General features: G+C 42.8%; 1 protein-coding gene across 1 annotated transcript; it reads left to right on the top strand.

Annotated features, from left to right (window-relative positions):
- Nucleotides 1-1,648: 1,648 nt before the first annotated feature.
- On the top strand, nucleotides 1,649-11,180 carry slc38a2 (solute carrier family 38 member 2). Its single transcript, XM_028392954.1, has 16 exons — nucleotides 1,649-2,014; nucleotides 3,170-3,280; nucleotides 3,361-3,436; nucleotides 3,513-3,628; nucleotides 4,991-5,064; nucleotides 5,152-5,244; nucleotides 5,568-5,643; nucleotides 6,818-6,900; nucleotides 7,027-7,085; nucleotides 7,330-7,491; nucleotides 7,574-7,653; nucleotides 7,745-7,845; nucleotides 8,446-8,570; nucleotides 8,660-8,804; nucleotides 8,898-8,995; nucleotides 9,390-11,180. Exons 2-16 carry the CDS (start codon nucleotides 3,171-3,173, stop codon nucleotides 9,504-9,506), a joined length of 1,515 nt encoding a protein of 504 aa, XP_028248755.1. The 5' UTR covers nucleotides 1,649-2,014; nucleotide 3,170; the 3' UTR covers nucleotides 9,507-11,180.
- The last annotated feature ends 198 nt before the right edge of the window (nucleotides 11,181-11,378 follow it).

Genomic DNA, 11,378 nt, shown 5'->3' with positions numbered 1-11,378 from the left:
GTGCATACAACAGGACACACGGTAGAAATATTGTTTGTTTTGAAAAATGTTTTATTGCTTAGAGTAAACAAAATATTAATGAAACATAAAACAGCATTCTGAATATACTCACAAAAAAACAGCAACAAAAAGGCTCAGATGAAAGGGGTGGGGGGGGGCAACATACAGTTCCCAACCAAGAAATGTAGTGTAAAAACGGTGGATTTCATGTGTTGCATGCAAATACCTGTAAAACTGAAAAATAAAAATCTATGCAGCTTTTGTAATGGAGGGGGGGCATATTTTCATCAATATCGCATCTGATGTCATCCCCGGCGATACACGGGGGATAAAACCGCTTGGTATGACGGATCCATGCTTGGCAGTTTTCAACTGCAATGTCCCTGCATCCATGGCATCGAAGAGTGACATCTGGCCATGTGGCTGATGGTCAAAAACCTTCCACCTCCATGAAGAAAATAAACTCCTCTATGGGATTGAGAAAAGGTGAATAGGGTGGATGGAAGAGACGGGCCAGTCTTGGGTGGACTTCAAACCATGTTGTGATGGCTTGAGAGTGCTGGAAAGCCACATTGTTCCAGGTGATGACAAAGATCCTCATGTTCTCTCCCTCCTGATCCGGCTCTGGAACCAGGTGCTGGTGAAGGTCATTCAGTATTGTAGGTCCAATCTGTCATCTATGATGGATCAACCCAGTATTTCCAAGTGCTGAACACGTTGTGATGTGTCTCTGTCTGTGTCCCTGGCCCTTTTACGCCTTTTGGCCAGATTGAACCCTCGTCCAGACATTACTTTGTTTGTCTTTTCATGTGTACGCTCCCAAAAACATCACTCCTTAAGTTCCTCCTTTATGTGTCAATTTCATTGAAGAATCCTCAGCACCTGCCTCTGCAATCCAGTCTGCAATCAACTGTGGTTGGCCCAATTTATCCATCATAATGTTTGTCAGTTATTGAACTGTTTGTTGATTATCAGCTTATTTTTGAGCTGACATTGTTTCAGAAGTAGAGGTTTTATACTGTAGCTAAGGTTTGGAATATTGTTGTTTTTATTGTGGTGTGTTGTGTGCTAACATTTTTAAAAAAGACAAAAATGATCCATCATTTTGGTGGTAGGTATAGCTTGTCTGTTAAGAAAATGTAAGCATTGTAGAAATGTGTTTACTGACTGCATATTGTGTGAAAACGACATGAAATTTGTGAATGGTATGGTCACAACAGACCGATTCTGTGTACATTGTATTAAGATTTCTGAAAATGTGACAATTGGACAAATGCTTGTTAGCGACTGAAAAAAAACTGTAAATCGGGGCAACTGGGCTCAAGGATTGTTTCGCCACTCCCCCAAGTGGCTTCTTCAGTTCTTCAGTTCTGCTCGTGTAAGTAATTGCTGACGAGTTTTTTCTTTGTTCTTTCAAAAAAAGCAAAGCAAAAATCAGGATAATTTATGTGTTTTCTCTTTATAACAGGTATTTAAAATATACTAGTATACGCCTGTGTTTCCGTGGTAGTGTAGGTCAGACAGAGTGTGTTTGTATACAAAACTACGTCAGGACTCGTAAAGGACTCTCCTCCTCCATTACTCCTCCTCTTCCACCCCACCCTCCCTGCCTGCTTCCCTCCCTCACCCTTTTCGACGCCAGGCTGATGCAACGCTCATCTAGCTATAAAGAGTGAGTACCCACCGCGCCTCCAGTAGAACAGGGTTTTCTCTCCGTGCGCACCGTATCTCTGGGAATTTGGTTTAATTAGTAAATTAATCAAAATTCTGTTTGATTTTACGCGTCGCTCAGTTTATTCTAAGCCTCATTTGTGGTATTAGCTACTTGAAGCGTTTCGGTGTGTTTCGAATCAGATCCTGTCTCATAATTGGCCAATCCTTCATTGACATTTGTCCATATATAAATATTCTCAAGGATCGACTGGTTTTTGTGAAGGAACTCGTCCAGACAGTTGTGTTTGTTTGTTTTTTTCCTGAAAGGATTTTACAGGCATCCTGCCACATCTTCAACAAGGTAAGAATGCCGGCATCTCATCATTTGGTGACTGTCTATCAAAATACCGGATGTGGCTTTTGGAGGCACAGGCTCTCTAAAAATGAATTATTTTCATCACAGATATGAAGATTAGAGATATCAACATGTTTGAATGTCTGTGTGTTTCATCATCAATGTTTCCAGGTCGAGAATTAATTAATAATAGGTGGGCTCTGATTCGTCAATCATTATAACGTCTTCCTGACAGTGTGAGAATGTGAATATTTATTTAAACAGACTGAGCCCAGAGGCCTTCTTTCTTACCGGGTCAGCCCTGGTCCAAAAACATTAATAATGAAGGACGGTGACAGTGATGCTGCAGTGCTGGACTCTGTGTGTCTGGAGGTGGCACAAGGTTGTCATGCATCACAGATCACCGATAATAATAATAAGAAGAAGAAGAACACAGAGACCGGGTGTAAATGGAGACATGGTGAACTGTCTTTTGGATAAAATATGAAAAGGCTCTTAACATAAAGCCGGCTCAAAATCAGAGCGCAAAGGAAAAAAATGCACATAAGCGGACAACACGTGCCATTGTTTCCACCGCCATGGAAATGTTTCTGTTAAATGGACCCGGCGTTCCGCTGTGCGCTCTCTACATGTGCGTAAAAGCTATCCAAGATAAATGATTTTAACATGTCTGAATGGCACATTCAGACTAGAACCAGGATTTATCATGTAATGTCACTTCACTCAAGAGTATTCATCTTGATTACAAGTTTTAAAATGTGGTTAAAATCCTCAGACACACCCTGTTGTAATTACACTTTGGCGTAATTTGTGAGGAAAATGTGCGCACACCCAGTGCTATTGCGGCTTTTTTTTAATTCAGCATGTACAGCTGAGCTGAGGAGATGTCGGGTAGACGCGGATGCCGGTCTGGTATTTTTCCACTGCCGGTGCGTCACCCTCCCCCCTCCCCCCTCTTGTTACCTCCGCCTCCTTCTGAAAAGTCACATGATCAAATTCATGAGGAGTGCCGCGCTGCGCAAGCATCAATATAATATTGATTATTCTAAAGGGGTGCCTGTTCGCGCATCGCTAGAAAAAAAAAAGGAGCTGGGGCGGGATGGACCTGACGCAGGAGACAAAATAAGTGATTAACATATTATTTTTGGGTCTTTTTGACAGTATGTCACAGACCGCGGAGATGAAGTATTTACACGGCACTGCTCAGGAGGAAGACAGCGGCAGCTTTAACAGCACTGACTACCCCTACCCAACAAAGAAGATCCCATACAGGTGAGGATCCTTTAAGATGTCTGATCACAGAAAACAGGACAAGCTGTACATCACATTAATTTCTCCCTTTACTTTTAAAGCACTGATGTTGATGCAGAGAGTCAGAACTTCCTCCCTGAACACAACACGGGGAAGAAGAAGTATGAGACAGAATATGTAAGAGCCTCTCCCACCCTCTGACACAGTGATCTCTGTTACATGAACATCATCTAACTATGCATTTTCTTTACAGCACCAGGGAAATGCCTCCTTTGGCATGTCAGTCTTCAACCTTGGGAATGCCATCATGGGCAGTGGCATCCTGGGTCTGTCCTTCGCCATGGCCAACACTGGAATCGCCCTCTTTGTGTAAGTGTTTTATCTGTTCTATGTGGACTTGTAGAGTCCACAGGGCCATGCTTTGCTTTTATAATCCAACATTCAGCCTTGGGAGGCACAAGCAGGTGTGGTTATGTCTGTTGCACCAAGGTTTCCCTGCCAGCAGTGTGTGTGTCAGAGAGAGAGAGAGATAAAGAAGCAGACAGCAGTGCTGAAACTTCATCTCCTGCACAGCACACTTGCTATCTTGTTTCCTGTAGATAAAAGTGGAAAGAGAACGTTGTTGTTAAGTCTCAACAGTGAAACACACCCCCTGTTGGTTGTTATGGGCATCAACATTTCTGCTAATTGTCCCATTAGAATTGACACACATATGTGGTACAGTGTCTTAAGACACCAAACTACCACACCCATACAAAGCAATGAGCTTCAACCTGAAGCTTTCAGAAACCAGGAGAGAAAACACCTGCAATATATTTTATATGAGAAATAATTTCCTCAATACAGCACAATGTGAATACGCGCTCATAGTAAGATATGAGATTTGTCGGCTGCTGCCAAACGGCGGTGCCATGTCATTTACACACGCAGGACGTGGCAGGAGAAGCAGCTTAGCAGGAGCTAATCCTGCTGCCTGTGTTACGTAAAGACAGAGATAATGCAGGAGATCATGAATGGATCGCGGCGTGGCTCTCTGTCAGCTACCAGCTGACCAATCCAAGTCCAGCATCTGCCGGAAATTGAGGATTACAAAAACCTAACCTAGCCTCTATGTTACTGATGTAGGCAGGAGTGCTCTCAGCGGCTCTTTGTGGAGATATTAGGAGATATCAGAACAGACTGGCCAAAAAAGGTCATCCAATGCATGGACTGACTAAGCTACAAATTGTGAGGATATGAAAGACTAAGAATGTCACAGGCAGAGAAATTGGATAGTCACATGCTCCTATGAAGTCTCAGCTCCAGACTCAGACGGCCTGTAGATTAATTTTCACCTGGACTATTAATATCCCCGAAAGCACACATTGCTGCCTCTGCAGCATCCCCCGGGCGACAGGAGGATCCCGTACAGGGAAACCTTTCGTCCTCTGCAACCCTGCTGATGCTGCTCAACTGATGCTGCCTTTAAGGTCAAGGTTAAATGTTAGAAAATGCAAGTCTTTGCAATAGTGAATGGATTCCCCAAGAAAAATCTGCAGACGCGAAGGCAACACTAACAACTGCTAGCTATAACCATCTCTCAAATTCCTCCAAAAGACACAGTCAGTGGATGTAAGACATGCTAGCAGAGTCTCTGATTTTCATACTGTTGTTTACTGTTGTCATCCTTAAGTGTCCCATGTTCAGCACTTTGACACCGATCATTAACACACAGCTCTTGCCTGTTCACAGGCTTCTGCTCGTGGCTGTCGCCATCTTCTCTCTGTATTCTGTCCACTTGCTGCTAAAGACAGCTAATGAAGGAGGTGAGTCTGTCAGACAGTCCCACATCTAAACTCTAACCCTTTAACATGAGGATGTCTGGTCTAAATGTGTACCGCTTCTCCTCCAAGGTGCACTGGTTTATGAGCAGCTGGGTTACAAAGCCTTCGGGATTCCGGGGAAACTGGCAGCCACTTGCTCCATCACAATGCAGAACATTGGAGGTAAGAGACTCAGGCTTTTTCACAGCCAGAAACAGCTTTTTTATTTGATTTTGTAACTAAACAGGGACCACTTTACTATATTTATCATGCTACTAGTTGAAACACTGCTGCTCTGTGTCTAAACCGAGCACAGAGGGGAACAGCGAAGCAAATCTTGGCTGATGGAAACAAGCATGTGTTTTGGAATGTAGAGTAGCTTCCAGTAAAAACTTGAGTCATCCTACAAACATGAAGACTTTATTTTTTCCATGGAGTGTTGCATATATCAAGGTATTTTGTAGCCTCACAGAAATGTTCTAACCGCAGTTGTTTTGTCTTAACAGCTATGTCAAGCTACCTCTACATCGTAAAGTACGAGCTGCCCATCGTCATTGAGGCTTTTACGGGAACCAGCAATGGGTGAGTAAAGGACTACATTTATTATTATTATTATTATTATTATTATTATTTATTATTATCAGCCAAATTTGTATCTGCATAGCTAAAATTCTTCTTCTTCTGTTCTGAGTGACTGAAGGTGGTGTAAATAAAGGCCATCTTATAGAAACAGCATTACTAGTGATCAAACACTATAAAAAAAAGCATGAATCAGAGTTTCATGGTGGTCGGTGTGTCACAAGAACAAGGAGAATAACATGAAAATCAATTAAAAATATTCATCTACAAATTCTAAACCTGCAGTGCAGGGTCCTGAGACCAAAAACAAATATGACACAATTTCCCAGAAGTGGGCGGATGTATCAGCAGCATTGGCCTCAGCCCAAAGAACAACTAATTTGATGTTGGTAGTGATTCAGACTATTTGACCAGCAGCCATCACTACGGACCAAACGTCAATAGACAGGTTTACACATCTTAAAAAGGGACAACTGTGTGTTCTGAGGTGTAGTGACGTGAAGAAGAAAGCTCTTGAGGTGAAGTGGCACCACAAGTAAAATGGCTGCCAGTTGTAAAGGTAAAGCAGCATCTTTGTCCGTCTGAGCAGAGGAGAAGAAAGGGGGTGCATGTAGGAGGGGTGTTTTTAAAGGAACGGACAGTGCTCAGCCTATCTGAGCGGCCCCTTCAAAGAGCCCTTTTAGAAGACGCAGGCAGTGCCGCATCGAGATGGAGCGCGGGGATGAGCTCACCCCGACCTCGCTTCAAGTTTAAAAAATTGATGCAGTTCAGCTTCTCAGTGCTGCTTTGTTACATCTATTTCTGTGAGCAATGCAGTCATTCTGCGTAAGGCCAGCCTGTGTCAGCTGGAGTGGAGATGTTATGATGAAGCACCGGCTTGACGTGATGTGTCAGAGCAGCTGCTGAGCTGTTTGATCAGGCCTGAGAGCTGCGGAGGGTTCTGACAGAAAAGTGGATTTAATGGGATGTTTTCTGCGCTCAGTTTCAGAGCTGATTAGTTTATACTTTATCCTTCAGTTTATATTTTAATACGTGATCAAAGTGTATACTCAAACAAACAAAATATTTAAAAAAAAACTTTTCACATACATATTGGTGAGGCCAGTGCTCAACTAAACAATAATCATGATGACTTACATTATGTTGCAATACTGACATGTCCTGTCCTGCGTTTCAGAGAATGGTACACCAACGGAGACTACCTGGTACTGCTGGTGACGGTCGTCATCATCCTGCCCCTCTCACTGCTCAGGAACTTGGGTAAGGAGTGTATGTTGTAACACATTTCTGAGCACGTTCTCAGCTCAGGGTGAAGTTACAACAAAGTGGGAAAAAAAGGGACATAAAAATAGCCCATAGCTCATGTTTGTGTTTCCCCCCCTCCAGGTTACCTTGGTTACACCAGTGGCCTGTCCTTGCTGTGCATGGTGTTCTTTCTGATTGTGGTGAGTATGACGGGCATTTCTTCGTTCTTTGCACACTAAAGTTATGCAAGTATGAATCACTTTACACATGACTTTACTCGTTGTAGCACTTGATTGTTACACTATAAAGACTAAATCACTGGAACTACATGGTGAGGGTTTACTGGAGGGACAGAATAAAATGCAGCACAGGTCGACAGAGACTTCATGTTCACACACTTTTACATGAAATCGCCGTCTAACACATGATATTTGTTGTCTTCAGGTGATTATTAAGAAGTTCCAGATCCCTTGCCCTCTACCTTTTGACGTAGATGAAGCAAATGACAACTTGACCAAAGTGTTAAACAGCACCTTCAACTCCAGCTCCTCCGCAGTGGACTACATGGACGCCTGCAGGCCAAAATACTTTGTCTTCAACTCACAGGTGAAGTATTAAATCATTCACAGAGCTGTACTGAAGTAAAACCTCCAAACTCCTTTGTAAAGGTTTTGGTGTTCTCTTTTAGACCGTCTACGCTGTTCCTATCCTGACCTTCGCCTTTGTGTGCCACCCTGCTATCCTGCCCATGTACGAGGAGCTCAAAGAGTGAGTGCACTGCTGTCTTCTTCTTAGCATTTGACATTTTGTATTCCCTTTCTACACTGGTGTCTAAATGAATTTACCCGTATCCAAACAGCCGTTCCCGCAAAAAGATGCAGGGTGTGGCCAACGTGTCCTTCCTGGCAATGTTCATCATGTACCTGCTGGCTGCTCTCTTCGGGTACCTGACCTTCAATGGTGAGTCTTTCAAAGTATTGGAATGTGTCATAATGTCTACAACCAACAGGTAGCGTGAGGTAACATGCGGTCATTGCCCAAAAAAAAGTCCCAAGGGCCAAAATAAATAGTACATATTGGAGACATGTTATGTAAGGCTGTGAAAACACCTGATGCGGCTGAGCAGTGTGCCAGAGTGTTAGTGTTCCTGTTTGGCATGGCAGGAACATCTGAGAGGTGCACAGAAAGGTTCCTGGAACACTGTACCGGTTATTTTAAGAGCAATGATAGCAAGCGAAGACTTCCCCCCTCATGTATCACATGAGGCAAAATCAGACTAGTTTTAGGCAAGCCTGAAAGCCTTAGAAAGAAAGTATAGCGCCATCACACCAGAGAAGAAAAGCCTTAATCCAAGTGTGTGGCGGCCAAAATAACTAGAAGCAAGAAAGCTAACATAATTGAAAAGATCTAGTGTTTTTTTCATACATTTACTGATGTAAACACACCAACAAACACAAACAAGTCAACTTCTCTATGTAAATACAAACCAAATTTGACCCTGAAGCCTTTTTTATAACACCTGTGTTCACCTGTGTTGTGTTCTCTGTTCCTCCCTCTCAGATCGTGTGGGACCCGAGCTGCTGCACACCTACTCCAAGGTCTACAAGTTCGACGTGCTCCTGCTGATCGTCCGTCTGGCTGTGCTGACCGCCGTCACCCTCACCGTCCCCGTGGTGCTCTTCCCTGTAAGAAGTTAACATCATCATCATAGTCATTTATTAGATATGACAGATCACGCGGGACTGACCTCTCTTCACGTCTCTTTCCTGTGCAGATTCGTACCTCCTTGAACCACATCCTGTGCGCCTCCAAGGGGTTCAGCTGGGTCCGCCACACCACCATCACTATAGTTTTGCTGGCTGGCACCAACGCTCTGGTGATCTTAGTCCCCACCATCAGGGACATCTTTGGCTTCATCGGTGAGTGTCTGTGTGTGGTGATGTGAGGAAACGTTTAAGACTATCACAAAAAGAAACTTGTGGCTAAAATGCTACGTGTCCTCTCTGCCTCAGGTGCCTCTGCTGCTGCTATGCTCATCTTTATCCTGCCCTCAGCCTTCTACATCAAACTGGTCAAGAAGGAGTCCATGAAGTCTGTGCAAAAGATTGGGGTAAGCACCTTTGGAACCTATTTCCTTTTTACTGAGAGTGGAGAACCTGACCACAAAGCTGTGCCCCCACCACAAAGCATGGCAAATTATTTGGCACAATGCTAGTAAATGTGCCTATAGCCTTTGTAGTCTTATTTAGCCACTTGTTAGCAACAGCCTTCTTGCAGATGTGCAAAAGCTTCTCAAGCATTATTTTGGATGTTTTTAGCCAGCTAATGGTTCTAGCAAGTGGAAAAAGTTCGACCAGTTAGCTTAGCTTTTTGATTTGTACAAAAACTAATGCAGTAATCTAGGCATTTCTGATGCTAAGCTAAGCTATTAAGCCACTGAACTATTTGTTTAGGTTGCTCTGGATGAATATATTAGCTAAATGTGAAACCTTTGTCCTCTCCAGGCCAGCGCCTTCCTGATCTGCGGCTTCATCGTCATGATCGGCAGCATGACCCTCATCATCTTGGACTGGATCCACAACGCTTCACCTAGCGATGACACAAAGGGTGACGGACACTAAAGGCTCCATGTGTACTGCTGTGTCCTGCTGCCCTCAGCGCTGGACTGCTGTGACTAAGCAACCAAGATCAAAACAAACACAAGAACTCACTTGACGCTCGGCTTTGACATCTGAGCGACAGACCATGCCATTCCAAGAGAATGTATTGAAACTTTGTACAGTATGCTGTTATAGACCACAAAGATGGTGTTTTTATCCTTTTTTTTCTCTTTTTATCGTAACTTTTTTTCATTGCCGTTTTCGCTTGTTTTTACTCTTCTAATGTTTTTGTTGTTTTATTTTTTTGTAGTTACGGTACAATTGAAAACAAAAATTTGAAGGTGCCTCATTACCAGAGATGACATAGCCGTAGAGTTCAAACAGAGCTCAGGTACAGTGCTGTGTGTGTGACCTCTGAGCTCAGCAACAACAGCTGCTGACTAAAGTATGAAGAATCTCCTGAAGACTGACAGGAGGCAACAGACTCTCCTCCTCAAGGACCATTAAGTTCCTTCCAAAATTTTGTTTTTTTTTAACTTTGCCAAAAATGTATTTGTAAAGCATCTTTGTATATTGAGAAGCACTTACAGTTCAGCACAGTGGTCAGTTTTCACAGACGAGGCCTACAACACCAAGGCTCTGTGACCTTGCTTCCTTGTAAAATCACTGAACAGAACCTGCCTTTTCAAACCTGACACTGGGAGCTGCAGAGTATCTCACACAAGGACTCTTCTGAAACTGTATTTATTCTTATATCCTGCTGAAGATCTTGTCGATACAGTGTGTGCAGTGATGACACTACTGCTTTGGAGAAGGCTTGACGAGCCTCCCTGGTTCCACAGGAGGAAAACAAAACATTTTTTTCTTTATGGGAGAATACTTTGAATTTGACCACATGCAGTGGTTGTAATGAACCTGTTAAACTTGCAAAAAAAACAGAAGTCAGGTGCACTCTTATACACCAAACGACAACAGAGAAAGCTACAGAGTGTGTCACGTGAAGGTGTTTTTACGTATGCTTGCACAGTTACGTGCTTTTGCAATGTTTCACGTTGAAGTACATGAGAGCTCAACAGGGACTCATTCCCTGCTGAGACGCGAGCCTGTCATCAGACGGTGCACTGTGCTTCCAACACTAACATCACCAAACAGTTATTGTCCAACATCTATTTATGGAAGACCGTGAAATCAATGTAATTTAATCTATTTTACTATATTTATATAATATTGTATGTATATATATATATGTATATATATCTATTGAGTTGAACTGTACATACGCTTTGAGTTTTTTTTTTTTTTTTTTAACAGTAATGCATTGGAGGTGTAAGACTAAATCAACCCCAAGTTGGTGAAATTGTGATACTGAATTTGCTCTGATACTGCAGAGCTTCAGCTCTTCATCTCTGTTAGGACTGAATGTAGATTCTGTACAGAAAACAGTTACATGTGAACGCCACCCATACTGCAGCAACTTTTTTTTTTTGTTTCCCCCACCCGTTTTGGCCCATGAATATAATCCGGATCAGAAAAATGTTCCTTTTTTTGCACTTCATGGTTGGAGAGTATGTCAACCATCTCTTAACCTTAAGAAGCAAAGAGGGCATTGCCTGCCAAATGTTACACTCTTGTTTCAATGAAACACTATGTATATCCTGTAATTAATGTCTAATTAAAATCAAAGATAACCTATCATTTTGACTGTTGGTGCTCTTTGTATCCTGTGTCAGCTTATTCTGCTGTGGAGCCTCCATCCTGCAGCTAACGGCCGCTAGGGGGCAGAAATACTCACAAACATTTAGTTTAAAGGAATATTTGTTGAACATTTTCAAGAATTTTTACTCACTGTCACCTTGCCAGCGTTCTAATTTAGGTCTGAAGATGCACCTACAA

Source organism: Parambassis ranga, chromosome 2, assembly GCF_900634625.1.
Source record: "Parambassis ranga chromosome 2, fParRan2.1, whole genome shotgun sequence".
Classification (NCBI taxonomy): domain Eukaryota; kingdom Metazoa; phylum Chordata; class Actinopteri; family Ambassidae; genus Parambassis; species Parambassis ranga.
This window is presented reverse-complemented; position numbering and strand designations above follow the sequence as displayed.

Coding starts and splice junctions, on each gene's coding strand:
- slc38a2 (XM_028392954.1), top strand. CDS start 3,171: ATGTCACAGACCGCGGAGATGAAGTATTTACACGGCACTGCTCAGGAG. Junction 5,644..6,817: donor TTTACGGGAACCAGCAATGG/GTGAGTAAAGGA, acceptor CCTGCGTTTCAG/AGAATGGTACACCAACGGAG. Junction 7,846..8,445: donor CGGGTACCTGACCTTCAATG/GTGAGTCTTTCA, acceptor CCTCCCTCTCAG/ATCGTGTGGGACCCGAGCTG.